At 37.7% G+C, this 20,928-nt stretch overlaps 2 protein-coding genes across 2 annotated transcripts in view; both read left to right on the top strand.

Moving 5' to 3' along the window:
* LLPH (LLP homolog, long-term synaptic facilitation factor) overlaps positions 1-5,087 on the top strand; it is a 7,864-nt gene extending 2,777 nt beyond the window's left edge. The window contains exons 2-3 of the mRNA XM_019640564.1: positions 33-244; positions 4,468-5,087. Coding sequence (XP_019496109.1) covers positions 40-244; positions 4,468-4,646 — 384 coding nt within the window. The 5' untranslated portion in view covers positions 33-39 and the 3' untranslated portion in view covers positions 4,647-5,087. The remainder of the gene's footprint in view (positions 1-32; positions 245-4,467) is intronic.
* Positions 1-8,342, top strand: part of TMBIM4 (transmembrane BAX inhibitor motif containing 4) — a 31,469-nt gene extending 23,127 nt beyond the window's left edge. The window contains exons 5-6 of the mRNA XM_019640520.1: positions 7,537-7,582; positions 8,127-8,342. Coding sequence (XP_019496065.1) covers positions 7,537-7,582; positions 8,127-8,333 — 253 coding nt within the window. The 3' untranslated portion in view covers positions 8,334-8,342. The remainder of the gene's footprint in view (positions 1-7,536; positions 7,583-8,126) is intronic.
* The last annotated feature ends 12,586 nt before the right edge of the window (positions 8,343-20,928 follow it).

The following is a 20,928-nucleotide window of genomic DNA, read 5'->3' as shown; positions in this document are numbered from 1 at the left end:
TTTTTGAATATGTATCTTTGTTAACTTTTCAGATAAAATATGGCTAAAAGCTTACGGAGTAAGTGGAAAAGGAAGATGCGTGCTGAAAAGAGAAAAAAGAACGCCCCAAAGGAGCTCAGCAGACTTAAAAGTATTCTTAAAATAGATAGTGATGTTTTAATGAAAGATGTTCAAGAAATAGCAACTGTGGTGGTCCCCAAACATTGTGAAGAGAAAACCCAATGTGTGGTGAAAGATGAAAACGGTGAGAGTTTATATGCTTCCTTAAAAAAAAAAAAAAAAAAAAGAAATTCTGTTAGTTTCCTTTTGTGACTCTTTTTTTCTTTTTTGACTGTCTTCCATTCATTCCTTCACTTGCTTCCCACAAACATCCTGCCAGCCCATGTTATTCTTTGAAGACTTGTAATGCTATTAGAGATTCTATGGTAAACTGTTTTAAAGCCAGTTCATGCCTCTTGATGCTTACACAATAGCCTGAAGTGTCTCAGAAATAGACAGTACGACAGGAGTAGACCAACCTGGACACACCCTCGTTGCAAGGTACATAATTCAGTCAAGAACTAGGCAGGATATAAGGAGGTCTTACTTCATTTTATCCTTTGCAAGATCTAGTTCCCATTCTAAGAGTCCTATGCCGTTAAGTTATTATCCTGAAAATCACAGTTTCTCAGTATTTGAATTTGACAGGTTCTAGTGACCTCTATGTCTTAGTCATAGTCTAAAGTTGGAGGCTATATGTAATGCTAGTTTCAGCACAGGAAAGACTCATTGGTTTTCATGTTCCTAATACACCACTTTGGCAGCAAACTAAATTAAGCACTCACAATACTTAAAACAGGATATTTATGTGGTGTCTAGTTGTCAAGGAAGAGAGCAGCATTCCTCAGTCTTCCAATCCTAGAAATTTCCCATTCTTCAGAATGATCATTTCTTATTTTCTCATCCTATTGCACCCCTCTCACAGCCCTATGAATGAAAATTACAGGAAGCTTTTTACTTCAACGTCTTCGAAAAATAGTGGCAATCAACAGAAAACCCCTCATCTTCCTACTTTGCAAGTCTGTAAGAATTTGAATGGATAGTCTGTTTTCCCTCTTTTATTAATGCGCTCTCAAAAGCCTGTTTTTCCACTTGCGTTCTGAATCCTCTCCATTCTCAGGGGCTGTGCTCATGTATCCTGCTTATCAATCTCTCTTCTCTGCTGGATCACAAAAGCATAAATGTGTCCTGGGATGTATCATCTCAAAAAGGAAAGAGAAATCCCTCCCTTGATCTCACATTTCTCTCAATCTGCTGCTTTATTTCAGCTGTCTTTGCAACTTTTTAATAAAGACTGACTGTCTCTATTTCCTCACATGCACACCACCCCCTGCCCATTCACTGTTTGTCATTGAGGTAAAATTCACATAACATAAAGTTTACCATTTTAAAGTGTGCAGTTCAGTAGCATTTAGTACATTGATGATGATGTCCAACTATCACCTCTATTTCCAAAACATTTTCATTACCGTAAAAGGAAACCTCACACCCATTTAGCAGTCTCTCCCTCCCCATAGCCTCTGGCAACCACTAATGTGTTTTCTGTCTCTGGATTTACCAGTTTTGGATATTGCATATAAATGAAATCATATGTGACCTTTTGTGTCTGAATTTTTTCACTTAGCATAATGTTTTTGAGTTTCATCTACGTGTTACCTTGTATCAGCACTTCTTTTTTTAAGCTGAATCATAGCCCATTTTATGCGTGCACTACATTTTGTTTATCCATTCATTCACTGGTTGATGGACATTTGGGTTGCTTCCACCATCTGGCTATTTTGAACATTTATGTACAAAGTTTTGTTTTCAGTTCTTTCGGATATCTATGAGTGGAATTGCTAGGTCATCTGATAATTCTTTTTACTGTTTTCTGTATCAGTCACCATTTTACATCCCTACCAGCAATATAGGAGGGTTCCAATTCTTTCACATTTTTGCCAGTACTTGTTATTTCCCTTTTTTTTTATATTATTGCCCCATCCTAGTGGGTGTGGAGTGGTGTCTTATTGTTGATCATCTTTTCATATGCTTATTGGTCATTTGTATATTGTCTTTGGAGAAAGCTATTCAAGCCCCCTTTTTAATTGGATTGTTTGTCTTTTTGTTGTTGGGTTGTCAGAGTTTTGATTTGTTTTGTTTTTACAAGTTTCAGAACCATAATTTTATTGCAGTGAGTTAATCAAAATATTTTTAATAATGTATACAATCTTAAGGTTGTAATATTCTGGATGCTAGATGCCCGTTCACTCTTGAGTCTCTTGGATTTATCCTGTAATTTTATCTCTTCCTTTCTATTTCTTTTCTTTTTTGTTCTAGTGTCTGATTTTCTCAACTTTATCATCTAGTCCTTGTGTTGAATTGTTCAGTTTTCCTGTATATTTTTAATTTCCAAAATTTTTTCTATTGTTCCTTTTTTATAGGCTGAGGTTCTTAATGGGTATATACCCTCTGTGATCTCATTGTGGGTATTCATTATAGTTTTTTTAGAAATTTTGATCTACTCTGTGCATTGTTTTGTATTTTTCTTCTTGGCTTATAACTCCATTCCATTTCTTTTTTGTCTCTCTTTCATATTAGAGACCTCTCCAATGTTCAGTGATCAGTAGTTGCTTATATTTAAAAGTGAGGCATGAAAATGATGGTTGGAAGCCTGCAGGGAGGGAACAAGGTGTGGAGGAGGGCTTATCAACTGCTAGACTTGCAGAATTATTGATTAGCCCTTGGAGATTTTGTTGTGGGAGATCTCTTGTCTCAGAACCTGTAAGCCTTTTCTCTTTCATCCTCAGAGAGGAATTCTCTCATCTCCTGCCTTTGAGAATATCTGGCTGCCCTCATTTTTGGAGTATTTCAGTAGCTAATTGAGGATGGAACTGCGGGTGCTGGAGTCTCCCCGTTTAGTAATCTACCGGTCCTTATATGGTTCCTCATTTCTGCCCTCAAATTCTTGTTTCCCCTTATTTGTGCTCCTTCAGCTACCCACCCAATTTCATAAGCCACAAACCTAGTAGGTATCCTTGGTCTCTCTTTCCTTCATCTCCCACATCTAAACTGTTAGCACATCTTGAGTAGCTCCAAAATACATCAGGGCCTGTCCATTTTCCTCCTACTTTTATACTTTCACTTTAAATGACCATCATCTCTTATCTGAACCATGATAGTAGCCTTTTCACTTCTCTCTTCAGCTCTTGTTCCCTCTGATTCATTTCTAACCTTTCAACCCATGTGATACTTTTAGTACATAAATCAAATTATATCGTTCTTATGCTTAGAACATGTCATTGTCTTTCCATGTGCTTACCAGAGTCACCAGGTCCGACTTAATCTGGTCCTGGCCCCTCTCTTTAAAAAACTGCTTATCACAGACCAAAGTTTACTTTGTTATTTACGCCTCAACACGACATTGTAAACTCCATGAGAGCAAGGAGCTTATTTGGACCATTATATCCTCAGAATCTAAAATAGCACCTAAAATTATCATTCAGCAAGCTATTGAATGGCTAAAATATACCAGGCACTCTTCTGTGTACTGTGGAAACAGTAATGACTATCAGAGAAATGGCCTCCATCTGATGGGATTTACGTTGTTTTGGAGGAGACAGAAAGTAAACCAGGTAAATGTGTTACTACAATGTCAGGTAGTAGACATCATGGAAGACCTCCTATACCCTGGTTAAGTCCCAGGGAGGGGCATTCTGAGCATGTCCTACACAGTAGATAAGGTTGGTGATGGTTATACCACAGCATGGCTGTGTGGAGCTTACTGCGGAGTCTTCTGTTACTAGATCTGGATCTCTGTTTGTCACCCGGATAGAAAACTGTCGTAGCCCCAGGATATTCTTCTCTGTCCTCTGCCCATCTCTGTCATCACAAGCTTGCTCCTTAACGACTACACCTCTTCCAAGTTCACTTCAATAGAAGTGACTAATCATTCCTCATAAGCTCATTTACTTGTAAGGCCTCTTTATTATAAGTGTCAGTGCACTTGTTACTGGCTCAGCTATCTTATTTAGTTCAAGAAGGCACTTAATCTGATTAACTTACAACTCACATTTGCTCAAAACCATACACTTATCCCCAAAGCAGTACCTCAAACTCATACATCCTAAATGTCTCTTATTTAACCTTTACTATTCCAAAGGACAATCATGACAACATTCTTTAAAGTTTCTAGTGACTAAAAATGTTGTCTTTTGTTGTCACAAATTTCTTTCATGGTTGTAGGAACACATGGAAGCACATACGTGATTCCACTGCATGTGTTGTAAGGGGTTTTCAGAGTGTTAGTCAAAGAGCAACCCACAGATAAGGGATGTTTTTCTTCTGTAGTTTCAGACCACATTCAGTTCTGTTCTCATTACATCAAAATGTCTTTTCACAGGGTTGTTTTTTCATTTGTGAGTATTAATAGTTTTTCCATGTTTTATTCAGATGACATGAAAATGGAGACTGATATTAAGAGAAACAAAAAGACTCTTCTAGACCAACATGGACAGTACCCCGTATGGATGAACCAGAGGCAAAGAAAAAGGCTGAAGGCAAAGCGAGAGAAAGGGAAGGGGAAAAGCAAAGCAAAAGCAGTGAAGGCATCGAAGGGCCTGGCCTGGTAGACTTAAAAACCTGAAAAATGCTACATGGGACAGATCTGTGATTAGAATATACACACTGACTTCAACTTGCACCAATGAAAACTTTGTTTCCATATTCTAACTTGGACTTTTTCTTCAATTCAAACCCAATAGAACTTTGTGAATTCATTTTGGGAACTTGAATAAAACATTTTAGTTGTTGAATGACAGCTATACTGATATTTTTTATTGGGTGCTATCCAATTTGCAGCATCCAAATTCAGAATTCTGTCAAGTATTAATGTGGTTGTGATTGTTTGGTCTTAGTAAAGAGAGATTATATTATACTGACAAATTTGAACCACTCAGATTTAAAGAAAACTAATATGCTATTTAAAAATATAATGTCAGTGGATCTTATAATAAGTGTTTGTTTGGAGTTTTGATTTTGTATAATTCAGAATAAAAGGTATCTTGTCTAGATCTGGAATATCTTTTCTTTCATATACCCTTAAGGCTTTCTAGTAGTACAGAAGACCATATTTTATAAAGTTTTTAGGTAGAATATTAACATGTACAAAATAGTATGCTCCATCTATTAAGGAGATTAGGGCATCCTGGAAACTAGTTAAATGTTCATCAGTTTTTATATTATATAGTATAATATAATGCAATATTTCCCAGAACGTGTTTCTCAGAATCAGTTTTTCCAGATGCATGGTGAAAAAATGTAGTTTGTGGTCATATCAACTTGGAGAATGCTACATACTTGAAGATTTACAAAAAGTATTAGCTGAATATTAGTATAGTCTTACAGAGATCTAGCAATAAAGAAACCTGTTTAACTTTGACTCTTTGAAACTAGTGTTCCGAGGAATAGAATATACTATTGGAAATGCTGGTATAATGAAATGATTTTTGTTAAATCTGTCTTGCTACAGTTTATTAATTTCACTCTTAAGTTTACTTTTAATTAAGCAATTTAAACTTAGCACTCCCTCTGAAATTTCACTAATCATATTAGTCATTATTATATGTTCACCAGAACAAATATTTATTGAGTGCCTGCTGTGTGCCAGGGACTTTCCCAGGTGCTAGGAATGCAGGGAACATGACAAGGTATCTGCTCTTGGGTTTCTACTCAGAAGAGGCTGTTAACTTCAGAGGAAAACCAAGTTAAAAGTGAGATCAGTTAGAATAAGGTCACTTAGTCATCAGGACACAAATTTTGTGCCAGGCACACTTGCTAGGCTGGAACACACTATAGAGATAAATAGGATGACCCAAATCTTTTTGGATTTTTGAGTCTAAAATTTAATGCCAGTAGAATCTTAACATTATTTTATGTAATAGACTTTTTCAATTTACTCTGGTTAGTTCACTGAAAAGTTAGTGGATAATTTTTAAATACTGAAAATAAGTTTTCTCAAAGAAACTAGTAGAAGATGTGAGTTGGAAAATAAATGTCATTCGTGACCTTTTTTGTATTTTGGTATATTGGGTTGTCAGAAAAGTCATGACGCATTTTTGCAACGAAAAACAGAAAAAATATGTCACGACTTTTCCGACAACCCAATAGTTATGAACAGTAGTTTGAGGAAAAAGTAAATATATAAATGTTTTTATGAAATAAAATGTTTCTAACATCATCCAATTAAGGCACTGACAATACCAGCCTATATATACCAGCTAAATTTTTTTTTNGCCACTCGGCCGGCCCTAGAATATATTTTTAAATGTCATTGTTTACTAATTCTATTTCTGTGTCATTCTGAATTAGTTTCTATTGCATTTTTTCTTTTTCTTTAAATATTTTTCGCTTTCTTTTTCTAGGAAGCAGCTAAGCTCCTTGGAAATGGTCTGAACCTGTGAGGCTCTGTTAGGCAGATCCAGAGCAGTTTTTAATTTTAGTTTTAGGTTAGTTTGGCCCCACGACTGAGATAGTGCCCTTCTCAGGATCACTCAGAGCTTCCACGCCTGAGGAGGGCTTTCCACTCTGGCTGGTGGGAATGTGAACTGTTCCTGGCCCTGTGTGGGCTGGGCATTGTGTGTCCTGCTTCTCTGTGGTGGTTCTTTCCCAGCCTTTGTCACATTCTCACATGTATGCATTGATCAATATTCAGCTGAAGACTTGAGGGGACTCCTCTGCATGTCATCAGAGCTACCAGCTCTCTGTATAGCTAGCTGTCTTCTCTCAGGAACTTTAACCCGCAAATTCCAGCCACTTTGGCCTCTCCCAACACTGAATTCTTATCTCCTCATACTCGATACCACAAGGCTGCACATGGGTTCCTGTCTCTACACTGTAGCCTAGAAACTCTCTCTAGCTGGATTAGTTGTGGTGTTCACCTCTTTGTTTCCCTTTGATTCCCTCAGGAATCACTGTCATGTGCTTCTTGCTGTCCATATCTGAAAACTGTTGTTTCGTCCTATATTGTCTGGTTTTTATTTAAGTTGGGAGGGTAAATTTGGCCCCTGTATTTGTATCCTAAAGCAGCAGATGTGTATGCAGGCTCCCAAGTTTCATATTTGATAACAAAGGATAGACTTTTTAGGTGCCCTTTGTCATATAATTTATACGTGTGTGTGTGTTTATGTTATGAATGGCAACTCATAAAATTATAGCAGTGGCAAATTTATGTACACAATTTCTATACTACATCAGAATAAAACAAGGAATACTTATATCAATATTTTCAATGTATTTCAATTGAAAACTTTTAAAAAATGACACTCTTAACTAGTTTTGCACACCTGTTCTTTCAATTTCTGGGTATTATACAGTATTCTTTATATGTTTATAAATTCTTACATTTCAGTTACTCTTTGACAAATATCAGGATGGATTTATTTCTTCAGAAAATGTTGGATGAGTTTACAGAGGTTTTTGTGAGGAACAATATTCTAAATTATTAACACTTTGTTTTTATAGACTGTTTGCTGTGTTGTGGATTTTGTGCTTGTCAGGAATTTGGAAGGTGAGTTGTCTCAGAATAACTTGAAATATAATTCTGGCCATGTCTATGTAAATAATCACAAAATGCTGTAAGAGGTGTACTCTTATGATAGGACACTTAGTTATAATTATCCAAAGATTTGTATATAGAATAATTATAAAATTATTTTTTTTAAAAGTAAGGTTTTATATTTTGTTGATTCAAAGAAAGATAATGAACAAATGAGTTAAATTACATAGAAAGAGGTCCTCACTTGTAAGCTAATCTCCAAGTGGCACATGTAATTCTGAAAAAAAATTTTTTTAAATAGTTTATATTTGGAATGCTACTGTTCAAGGTCAAGTGGATAATTTAATAGAAAGGGAGATAGCCATTGTCTCATTCTGTCATCCAACAGAAGTGAGGGTGGACCTGTGTTGCCGTTTTATGCTTTTAACATTTATATTCAGATTTGTACTGCATTATCAAATATGTATGTAGCATATGTAACTTAAGAGCAAGTAACTCTAGTGTTCTTAATACTGTTCTTAAATATAAACTTGTTACTTTAATCTCTTGCCTATAGGTATTTTTTTATAGTGAGACAATGGAATTGGTTGTGGCTGCTATGGGATCCCTTCTTTTCTGTGGATTCATCATCTATGACACACACTCACTGATGCATAGGCTATCACCTGAAGAGTATGTATTAGCCGCCATTAACCTCTACTTGGATATCATCAATTTGTTCCTTCACCTGTTGCGTTTTTTGGAAGCAGTTAATAAAAAGTGATTAAAAGGAGTATATAGTCTTTGAGTCAATAAGAGGGTACTTAACCAGACATCAAATCTGTTGGTATCTTCATGTTGGTCTTTCCAGTCTTCAGTGCAAAAAATACATTTCTGTTACTTACAAATTACCAAGTCTCTAGTATTTTATTATGGCAGCCTGAATAGACTAAGATAGACGTTATCAGATGAATTTTGAGGGGAACACAATTCAGTCCATAACACTCATTAAGCATCACTTTTTCCCAGCTATTAAGTTGAAATAAGTTATTGGCATAGATTTAGCCTCTGGTAAGGTTTAGATGTAAATCTGACTTCATCATTGTCAGTTAATTGTTGAATACCCAGTTGTATGATGCTATACTCAAGTTTAATACAGCATAGTGAGTAAGAGCATCTAGGTTAGAATCATTGCTGTGCAATCAACCAGTTATGTGGCTTTTGGCACGTTATTTATCCTTCCTTCCTTAGCTCTTTTACATCATCTTTGGAATGGGTATAATAATACCTACTTTATTGGGATGTTGTTATAAGGATTAAACGACAGGATATAGCATAAAACTATGTGCTTAATGTCATCTGCTATTATTAATTTTTTCAGTCCAAAGGCGGAATGTACTGAATTGTGACTAAAGATACTAAATAAGCAAAAGAAGATTTGACGTTTTTTAAAAAAATGTAAAATAATGCCATTGTTTTCAGTAAATTATATTTTGGTTTGGGAAATAACAATTTTTAAAAAAATAAAAATATAGACATGTAATTAATCTTTTTAAAGTGACAAATTTTCAAAACAGTTTTAATTTCTGATATGACATACTGTAATTTAGTTCTAAGAGTGTAAGGGAATCGCAAGACCAAGAAGTTTGAAAAAAACTGGTGTACAGTATTATACTTTATAAATGAACCATAGTTATTCATACATTCTTCTGTCATTGAATTTTATATGGTCATTCCATTTTGTCATCACAATTAGTCCTGCTATGTATATCTCTGTATGTTTCCCAGTATGCACAGATAAGAGAGTTTGCCCAAGTAGGGAATATACCTAGAAGCAGAATTGCTGGATAAATGGACACGTGCAACTTCAGTTTTTTACATCAAATAAAGGTGAAAATATGCAGAGTCCAGAAATACTTAAAAAGAATTAGTGGGACTTGGACAGAGTGACAGGCAATTCCACATGCAAGGTGCAAAATGCAATCAGAGAGCTAGGAAGAAAACAAGGAAAGAGCAGTATCTGAGAACTTTTTATTGAGTCTAATTTGGGAAAAGAAGAGCAGTAGGCCCTACCTGCCTTCATTTCTGTTTTGCACACTTGGCTTCAATCCATTTGATGAGCTTCTGGGGTTAGTTGTGTCAGCAGCCAGCTGTGGACCTTTTTTTGAGCAGCTTGGTACTTAGGTTCTTTTGCTTGTTCCTTTCATCTTTATTAGAACTTTGTCTTGAAGTTCCCATCATCCAGGGCCTGGGCAACATGGGGTCAACCATCTGAATCCCAGAAGTCTTCCTAGTCCTTACTGATTATGCAGATCAGGGTTTCCGTGGGAGAGGCCTGACTGCAGGGGTTCCACTGGATGGTGTCCATAGTGTCATATGCCTTTGAGATGGAGAAACAGCCCACTTTCTGTGAGGTGTTCAGTGCTATCCACTGTGCCTCCAACCCCACAGGCACCTTCCAGCTCTGAGGGCGCAGAAGCAGCATCCAATTTGACTCTTAAGCCTTGTCCCTCCATCAAGGGTTAAAGTTTCCTGAAGACTGTAGTTAGGTTTCCTTGATGTTTGTATACTGAGCATACCACCTATCATAGAGTGCACACTCAAATGTATGAATGTGGGAATGAATTAAGGGTTTTTAAATATACCAAGGTCATTTAACTATTCTGTTAAAACTGCTTTTATACAAACTGGTAACTTGGGTTAAAAAGGTTTTTTCAATAATCCAGTTTATGATTCAGCTTTTTAAAGCATTAGTAATGCTGAATTATGGCATAACAAGACATTTTCATAAGTTGTTTTTTTTTCTTCTTTTCTGGTGCCAAGTGTCTATTCAAAGGCCTTGGCCTGGTATGTTAAGCAAGATGCAGTCAGCTTTCTCTAATTTAAAATACAATGTGAATATGTATTTTTAGGAGAGGGTCAAAGTTCTAATATATGGTTAACTTGTAAAATGGAAATTCACTTGCTCTGTAAGAATTTAATTATTTAAAGAAAGCAGGTCTCTTCAGGCATGCTTTTTTATATACCATGTTAGCTTTTTTTCAGGTTCTGTTATAAACTTGGTACACTCTGAGTTTAGTAATTTCCATATGATGCAGGATTTCTTAAAGGACACACATTAAAGAAAAAGGATACCCATAAATTGACTCATAAAGAATTCTCCTTTACTAGCAACCAGACAGGAATTTACTAGGCCATCATTAGACAACTCGTTTCCTTTTTTTTTTTTTTTNATCTTAGCTGTGGAGGGCAGTGTCACTGGCCCTCATGTGTGAGATCCGAACCAGGGCCCTCTGGCGTCCCAAGCCAGTTCTTAACCAACATGCCACTCGGCCAGCCCTAAATTATTTTTTTTTTTCCGTAGGAGTTGTATACATCAGTGATGTTACACACTTGGTGGTTATTTAAATTTTGGCAGCATTGTCAGGTATTCTTTTTTTAAGCTGGATTTTCTTTAAGTTGAGGTCAGAGGTTATTGCTGGGAATATATTTGTTTTCTGTTGCAGATAGCCTCTAATTTGACTCCAGTGGTAGTGGCTTTGAGCTGTCATCCAGGGCCTCTCCATGACATTAGCATGTTCACTTAAGCTCATCCTGTCATGAAGTTTGTCCAGTCAGGATTTATCTTAAAAGTCAACAAAATCAAAAGTCATAAAACACTGCTATTGGCCAGTTGGGAAGCTTACTTGGTTAAGAGCATGAGCTCTAAGCAACAGGGTCGCCGGTTCGATTCCCATATGGGCCAGTGAGTTGTGCCCAAGCTGAGTTGCCAACAGGTGGCAGGGTGGCTCACCTGGTGAGAGCACATGCTCCTAACAAGGTTGCTGGTTTGACACCCACATGGCATGGTGGACTACGCCCACTCACAACTAAGATTGAACACGGCACCTTGAGCTGAGCTGCTGAGAGCTACTGTCAGGCAGCTGGATGGTGGCAACTGGACTTGGAGCTGAGCTAGCTGCGCCCTCCACAACTAAGATTGAAGGACAACTTGGCTGTTCTTCCCAAATTCCCCAATACTGTTCCCTTTCCCCAAGAAAATATTTTAAAAAACAAAAGAAAACACTGCTATCAAAAACTTATTTGGGAAACATGTTCTCAAGTGTCTAGTGGCCTCTGGAAAGAGGCTATTAAAGAGAAATTGTGTTGCCCTAGCCAGTGATTGGGGTCTCTAAGGCACAGAGTTCGAGCACTGCACTACCAGCAAGATTCTGCCCACCTCCACATTTTCATGGGAAATTTCAACTGGCGTTCCAAAATGAGTGCAGGGGTATGATCACTCTGTTGTTCTCTTCCTAAAGATTATAAATTAAGAAGTTTAGCAGAGTATTTTAATCTTCTCAATGAGTTACTTTTTAAAAATTTGTTTTCTTATTATTAGATTCTGATGTTTTCCAGAGAATTGTAAAACCACCAGATGGAGCTCAAGCTAAGCACCAAATCATTATTGGAATTTAAGTGGGCTAAATCACATTAGGAATTGAATGTAACATTTTATTTTTTTCTAAGAAATTAAATTTAAAGTTAAAATATTTAAGGATAATCAAAATTGCTTTCATTTATTGGTTGCTTTGTATGTCAGGCCTTGGTCTAAATGATTTAATCCTAAACTCTTGAAATAAATATATTAATTCATTTTATCTTCCTAGCAGTCCTATGAGTTTGGTATAAATATTATCTCTATTACACATGGGAAAACTGAGGCACACAGGCCATATAACAAACCGGGAGAGCTGGGATTCAAATTCAGACAGGCTCCAGAGCCAACTCGAACATTCTTACAGTGCCATTCTGCCTCTAAAGGGTGTGCAAACTTCCTGAGAGATGCAGGCTCAGGATCAGATAAAGAACACGTTTCAGTAGAGAAATGATTTATAGAGCCCTCCTCAAATCTCTAGGCCTAAACCAGACTGGAGTTCCCTAGGTAGTACTCCCTTAGAGTGGGCTGACCCAATCCCAGAGGATCAGTGGTGCCCAAACTACTAATCAGAGAAGAAGGAACTGCAGTTGAAGCTCTAGGTAGCATCAAGGAGAGGTTTTGACCATATCCTTTTCTGATATCACATTGATGTAGGTACATTTCCACACACCCCCACCCGCCCGCCACTAGGTCACAAGCTGTCCAGCATAAATATGTAGCAGAATTTATTTGCTTATTAGGAAATCTGGGTATTTTCAAAATTTGAATCTTATGTGTCTGAGATATGATTATCCCAGAGTTGGAAAAGGAAAAATAACGGTTATAAATGACTTGATTTAAATATCTGAAATGGGCTGGGTAATGATCGTGAGGGGTAATGGTGTGTGGTTTAGACTAGTGCAAGCCACAAAATAAAATATTTAAATGGGAGAAAGCAAAGAAACTTCATGAAATCCCAGATTTATAAATACTACAACTGAGATGCAGATGTTGGACTGTTGACTAAGTTTACTAACTTCTCATGCTACCTGGCAGAGTGATTAAAATTCATGGAAGGCACAACATAAAATTATTTTCCCTTGTTTTTGCCAGCATATAACAAGACCATTGCAGCAGACATACACGTTTTACAAGGAGATGTTGTGTGTGTGTGTGTGGGGGGCTGTTAAGTCCATATGCCAGGTCAGAGGGTGCTCTGCTATTCCCAGGGCCCTGTCAGGCAGCAGGAAAAGCAGGGCAGGTTTGTGCCTGCTTACCAAAAATCCCCTAAATTTTATGTAGTTGAATGCCAGTGGTCTTCTTCACCCATTTTAGAGCAAATGTAATGTGATGTCAAATCACATTTAGTGGAGTAATAGTAGTAACCAACATTTAGAGAATGCATACCGTGTTAAATGCTTCACTTATTTCATTTAATCCTTAATGCTGTGGGGTCAATACTCTTATTATTCCTGTTTCCAGATGAGGAAACAGTTTTGAAGAGGTAAGTAATCTTGCCCAAATTCATGCAACTGTTAAATAGTGAGTGCGGCTATTCCAGAGTGTAGCATGAATGCCTCCGGTGGGAAGCTTCAGATAGACTTTGATTCAATCTAAGGAAGAACCTTCTGATCAAGGTGTTGGGAGGTGGAACAGGCAGCCTTGGCAGTACGACCATGTTAAGCTAAGGCTGGACAGCTACTGGTTGGAATGTAGCAGAATGAATTCAAACATTGTGCAGCTGTCCCCACCTTATTCATGGTGGGTACGCTCCAAGACCCCCAGCGGATGCTTGAAACAGGTTGGTACTGAATCCTACATATACTATGTTTTTTCCTGTGCATATCTATGATAAGTTTAATTTAGAAATTAGGGGCAATAAGAGATTAACAATAATAATAATAAAATAAAACCATTATAACAGTATGGTTGATGGTTGAACAACATGGATTTGAATTCTGAGATTCCACTTATATGCAGATTTTTTTCAATAAATATACAGCCACCCCTCCTTTCCCCTGGGTTTCCGATCTGTGGATTCAACCAACCACAGATCAAAATCACTATTTTTTTGATCCACAGTTGTGAATACAAGGATACAGAGGGCCAATGCCATTCATTGTTCTTCATCATTTTAGATAAGGGACTTGAGCACCTGCAGAGGTTGATATGGTGCGGTGTTCTGGAACCAATCCCCCTCAGATACTAAGGGACAAATGAAGTTCAGTTTCTGGGGAGTCATAAGTTATATGTGGATTTTTGCATGGGGGAGGGGTGGGTCCCTAACCGCCACATTGTTCAGGGGTCTAATGTATACTCTAATAAAAGATGCATCTGTGGTCTCTCAAAATATCTTGTGCTGGATGTACAGTTGGGATGTGCTGGACAAAGGGAGATTCATGTCCCAGGCAGGATGAAGCAAGATGGCTGGAGATTTCATCACACTACTCAGAACGGCAGGAATTGTTTCTTTCTGGAATTTTCCATTTAATATTTTCGAACTGCAGTTGACTGCGGGTAACTGAAACCGAAGAAAGTGAAACCTCGGATAAGGGGGGACTCCTGTACTTGAAATTTGGGTTGAAAACTGCTAAAGTCCTTTCCAGCCAAGAAACGACTTGCAGGAAGTTGTCATGTCTGACGTCCACTGTGCTTGTTTTGCTCTATATAGTGTTTTGCCCCTACATGATTGCAAACTTGAGTATCTTTTTGGTGGAAATAAAATCTGAAATCTCCTTAAATCTGTTAAGTCTGGATTTCATTCCACTAAGTTCCACTTTAAAGTATGGAAAAACGTTATAAACATCTGCTTTAAACAATGAATGGGGTAAAGTCCTCTGCATTTTAATTTAAAAAATGGCATAGTTTTATAATACATTAAGTTTATAATATGCAGAATGTATTTAATTTCCTAAAGCGATGACTTATCTTGGCATTATGCTATCTTATGAAACACTTTCTCACTCACATTGTGTCTTTATAGTTTTCAATATCAGCAAAACCTTTAAATAGTCTTAGTTGGGTGTTGTGTGTCATTATACAGTAACTGCTAGTACATATGGTATTTCTGATCCATGTAATAAAGTACATTTGTCATGTATCTTGTGATCTGCGTACCTTTCAGCTGTTACTTCATAAATCTCTTCCATCGGAGAACTGCTTTGTACAGCAATGCTTGAAGCTGCTTTTAATAAACTAATATTTTGTGTCTCATATGTAATCAACAGGGAGTATTATAGACTTGTGCCTCTGTGGAGAAACATTCCATTCAACTCCTTTTCTCTTGACAATAATGTAAAAAAAAAAAATAGCTTGGGAAAAACACAGATGTTCGAGAACATATGTTGTTTGCTCCTAAAAGTCAGCTGAAGATCTTTTGTATTGCTCCAGATCTTTTTTTTTTTTAATGCTTTAGAGAAGAAACAGTTTGAGATATGTGATGGGGAGAAGACAGAGTTACAAATTTCAGTGAGAGACCAACATTGGTGCTATTTGTCAAAATTCTAAAATGCCTCACCTTGCTTGCATAAAGAGGTGATATTCTTGAGCAGAGCTGTAGGCAGTTGGCCAAAGATTGGCCATTCCCACATGCTCCCCTACTCAGACATAAGCATTTTGCTCATTTTAGTTTTCGTTCTGTCCCAAACTTCAGTGTCTTCAAAAAAGCACAGGTATTTAATAATTCAGGTAATCCCCTTGAGTCACTCACTGCATAGGGGTTATTGTTTTTCTTCAGCTGTATAAATTTGCTCAATGAGTCAGCCCTCCACAGAGGAGCCAATTGGTTATTGATAACTGTATAGAAAAATATTCTTGGAAAATGATTAAGAAAAGGAAGCTATATGCCTTAGGTGAAGTTGGTAGGGATGTCCTTTATAAGCCTATGAATCTTTAAAAAGAGTTTCCATAAAAAGAATGGGAACCAGCTGTTCCAAATCTCCACTGAGGAAATGGGTTTTAACTGTAGCAGAAGGGATTTGAGTTAAATGTAAAGAAGAACTTCCTGAATGTGAGTGTTATTTAAAGCCAGGTATGGATTGAAAAGAGGCTGTTGAATTATCTCTCTGGAGGAGAAAAGAGTGCAAGAGAAAGAAATGGAAGTGGGTGGAGCTTGGGACATCCCCACTTAACTGAGATGGTTTAAATGTAATTCTGCCCAATAATTCTGAGTCCTTTATTCTTTTTTCTCACACTCACATCTCAGGTTACGAGGTTTAAAAGGTCAGACCTGAAGAGTATACTTTAGTCATTAGAACTAAAGAGCCAGAGGACCCCTAGGTCTGGAGGTCCTTTTGGTGTACTTCTTAATTAAAGGAAATGCTAACGTGTGACCAATGGATGAGGAAATTGACCTATGGTTAATTTTCCACCCTTGTCATTAAAGACAAGTGTACACACTGAGCTCCCAGTGCCAGGGAAGAGTTTGACATTGAGCAATTTCTGTAAATCAAGCCGTACGTAGGCTGAGACGACTTGGACTTGGGATGGGTTGAAGGGCTGGAAAATGGGTATGGCCATGTGACGCTGTGCATGTGCCCGCTGAATATATTGACCAGGAAATCTCTAGCGAGACCAAAGAGTTGCAGGTCAAACTGGGCACTTTGAATTCCAGGAAGCAGAGACTGAAAGGACAGGGAAATTTGACCCTTTCCTTTTTCATCCCTCCTTGCCATCACCACCCTGCCCTGGTCCCCATTTGGTACACTCTTTCACATCTCCCTTTTCTTTGCATCCTTTCACTTTTAGTCTTCCTTCAGTCTGTTTGTCTTGCCTATTACTTTTAAAAAAATTGTTTGTTTCTAAATAAAAACTTAAAACTGTGTGTCAAACATTTTAAATTTATTTCTTAGGGGAATCCCTCTCCTCCCCCCACATTTAGTTATAAGTGCTGTTTTGTTTATAAATGACCCCCAGTGTTTATTTCTGTGGCCCAGTGACAATAGTAGAAAAAAGTTTCCTGCTTCTAGGCTGTTTCTCTTCATCACTTTTTTTCCCTCTGTATTCCCCCCGCCCCACCCCTTTTACACTGGCCTCTTCTGTGTGGGTATTACTTTAATTTCCTCCGTGTGCTCAAATCACTACCTTTCTTGCATTCTCTACCTCCCCACTTGGCTGTTTCCCTTTCATCTCAGTCTTTCCACTCATTGTTTTTCTTCCTTTTCCTTTTCACCCCCACCCCCACCCTAACCTTAACTGGATGCCTGAATAGAAAATATGCTTTACCACAGGGGCAGGCAAAGGGTTGGCCATCTGTTTTTGTAAATAAAGTTTATTAGAACATAGCCACGCCCATTCATTCATGTATTATGTATTGCTGCCTTTGTGCTACAAAGGTGGAGATGAGTAGTCATGACAGAGACCCTTCTCTGGCCTGCAAACCCTAAAATACCTACAATCTGGTCTTTTAAGGAAAAGTTGGCTGGCCCCTGCTTTAAATATTTTCTGTGTTTATTAAATGAATACCTGTGTTCTTTACTTGGAAATTCAGGTGAGTTGGATCTGTTTTATGTCTCCCATCCCTAGTAAATGAAATTAGGTTGCATTTTATATTTGCAAGTTTCCCCCAAAATTTCTGACTTTAAGGAAGTTGTATCCAAAAGAAAAAAGACAAACTCACCCTCAGTAAGTATCAAAGCTAAGCAGGTGACATCCAAGGGTTGTCATTTGTGGTGTGTGTGTGTGTGTGTGTGTGTGTGTGTGTGTGTGTGTTCTTTTAGTCTTTGGGGGAAAAAATCATTCCATTGTAAAGCTTTCTAAAAATCTCATAGCTAACTTTTCCTTTAAGTCTGTGAATCAGTTTTGGAAATGTTAGATGCGGAAGAGAGGACTCTGTTTTAATTTAATATAGCACCTAGAATACTGGCACATATGAAAGCATTCCAGTTTCGTTTGATTGGAGTGGGTGGTCTAGCTGTTTTGCCCAAATACACTTACAGGTTGGTTTCATTAAGATGAAATTAATATGGACTAAAGTAGTCATAGGATTGAAGACGGAAAAGTGTTTCTGAGATCACCTTTTTAACCCTGTGTTTTTTAACAGATGAGGAAACTGAGGTCCCAATTTTCCCAAGATATTAGGAGTTCATGACAGAGTCTAGGAGCCCAGGCCTCTACTCAGACCACTCTTTTTCTAAACCATAACACCATGACACCTAGTCACATAAACAGTAGCATTCTGACAAATGTCAAGATTATTATTCTATTCCTTTCTTTTCTATAAAAAGAGGGGCTGCTACATGAAACTATGGTGTGTGACCAGTGATCTTCTGCGGGTCTGTTTCTGCTGTGGTTAATAAACAAAATGTTTCCACTGGTGGCTGTTTTTTGCCTCATATAACGTCTTTTAGTTAAAATAAAACAAAACAACAAACCCATTCCCCCTGGGTCCCCCATGAAAGACCAGACTGATTTTTTTGTCTCTCCCTCTCTCTCTTTCTCTCTCGTTTTCTTTTTTTTAACTCTTAATTTATCCTGTGTAGTTATCAATTTCTTTTTCTTATCGTAACTGTTATTTTTTTCATAAAAGTAACACATTTTGTAGAAAATTAGAAAACCTGGGAAAGTCTAAATGAAATACAATCATTCATAATCCAATCACCGAGAGACTATGTATATATGAATGTATATTTTTGTAATTGTCTTAACACTGTATAATTTTATATCTTGCTTTCTTCATTTTGTATCATGAGGATTTTTCCCATGCCACTGAAAATTATTTTAAAGTGTTGTTTGATAAGTGCCCTCTTATTCCGTCTTATGGGTGAACTATAAATTTTCTTATTTGCTTATTTTGGGACATTTAAATTTTTTCCAAAATATTTTTTTGCTATCCAGATATTTTCCTGTAATATTAATGACCTTCCATGTAATTCCTTATCTGATTATATTCTTGTAGAAGAATTCCAGAAGAGTCTGAATTTTTCTTTAAAAGACTCCTGATCCATATTGCCAAACCACTTTCCCCAAAGGCTGAAACAATTAATCCTTCCAGGAGCGTGTGACTGCCCATCTGGGCACACTTGGAGGGCTGTAAATTAAGCTCTTTAAAACACTCCTTTCAATACGTCTCTCTCCAGGTAGGAAACTTCCCATGGCTGCAAGATCAGATCTACGCTTCTTAGTGTACAGTCTTCCATTTCTTCACTTCCAACTGATTTCTCAGCCACTGCAATCTGTCATTTCCCCTCATCTGCCTGGAGGCATCAATGAAACAGCACTGGATGGACTGTGTCAGGGAACTAGGGTTCAAATCCCAGCCCTGCCACTTAGTAGTATGTGACCTTGGGCAAGTGACTTAATTTCTCTGAGCCTGTTTCCAAAGCTTTAAAACGGAAATAATAAAGCAGATCTTGATTCGTGGGACTCCTGTGAGGTAATGTATGTACAAAATGCTTTTAATCTGCAGGGCACTGTGCAAACACGAAGGGGTCTATTGTTATGGAGACTGCTCTTGGAGTTAGAGTGATGGTTACTAGCACTGTCCACCAAATATTTCTGATTCCCTTTAGGCTCAAGGTAGAATTTTGCTTCCTCGCCCCTTTCATTTGGATGTGGCCACATGACTGACTTTGACCAGTGTGATACGAGTGGAAGTGACATGCGCCTCCATGTAAAATCTTTTAAGAGCTAGGCCTGAGTCAACCCCTCTCCCATCCTCTCTCCCGCAGAGAAGGGCAGTGTTGCAGATAGTTGCTCCATGAGCCTGGGTCCTGGGAAAGAAGATCAGTGTGGGGAAGAATCCCTGGCCAACCAGTGATGGACATGTATCTTGAGCAGGAGTTAGCCTTTGCCTTTGTAAAGGTTTGGGGTTGTTTGCTATTACACTCTAACCTTGTAGTCTGGAGCCTCATCCTCAGTCTTTTCTCAAAACTTTTTTCAAACTGTGTAGCATTTGAGATCATTGAAATTCTTCAAACCCTTTTTTCCTTTGACTTGGTGTCCTTTTGGTATATGCGTACCTTTGCCAACTTTGTTTCCTCTCACAGCTTTAAATATTATGTTTCTTTAACCCTATGTGTTTGAAAAAGGTTTCCAGTGTGTGGGGATCATTGGTGTCTACCTTTTTTTTTGTTTTTTTCTTAAAGATTNCTGGGTGCGTCTTATACAGTGGTTGTAGATTTTTTTAACTTGCATTTCCCGCTGAGGACGAGGCAATATATGAAGACAGTGATTCGTCATCAGACACAGATGAGGACAAGCTAATGGTTGGGAGTTTTGACAGTGATGAGGAGTTGTATGACTTTTATGATGAATAAAACTTGAGTTCAATAACTTGATGTAATACTTTTTTTTTTTTCCAAATTTCGGGCCCCCAAATTAAGGTGTGTCTTATACATGGGGAAATACGGTAACTGAGGCCAAGATGTTATCTTTGACTAAAATCTTATTCTAGTTTGAGGTTTGGTTATTGTATCTTGGTCATGGTTGATGGACCTGAAGCTTTATTCTTAAATGAATTTGGTGTTGACCAGAACTTAAATGATTAAAAGGAGTGGACAGACAGTCTATGTACAGGTAGGAGGATCTGGGGAGAGAATGCAAGTGAGTTACAGTTCTGTCAGGATAAACAAAGCGAGTTTGGATTAATTCAATATGCATGCTAAAGAAATGACGTTCATGTGTGGTTGCAGGAACAGAGTGAGTTTGTGATTTCTGGCATCCAAAAACTGTTAATCCACTGGTCATTAATTCAGCAATTTTCATTTAACCTTTACTGTGTGCAGAGAGCCGTGTGTTGGGGGATCTAATGGTGAACAAGACCTATTTAGCCCCTGCCATGTGGAGCTCAGGGTCCACTGGGGATGACAGAAAATAAATAATTTCAGATTGTAACATGTATTAAAAAGGAAGGAAAAGGATGATATAACGGGAAAAAAGGGGGGCGCTTACAGGGTCAGAGAAGTCCTCTCTGAGGTACTGAAGTGAAAGAGCAAGCCTTGAGAAGATCCGCTCTCAGGAATAGGAAAGCAAAGGTAAGGTA

This window comes from Hipposideros armiger, unplaced genomic scaffold, assembly GCF_001890085.2.
Source record: "Hipposideros armiger isolate ML-2016 unplaced genomic scaffold, ASM189008v1 scaffold_51, whole genome shotgun sequence".
Taxonomy (NCBI): Eukaryota; Metazoa; Chordata; class Mammalia; order Chiroptera; family Hipposideridae; genus Hipposideros; species Hipposideros armiger.
The sequence above is the reverse complement of the archived record's forward strand: the minus strand, read 5'-3'. Positions and strand labels throughout refer to the sequence as shown.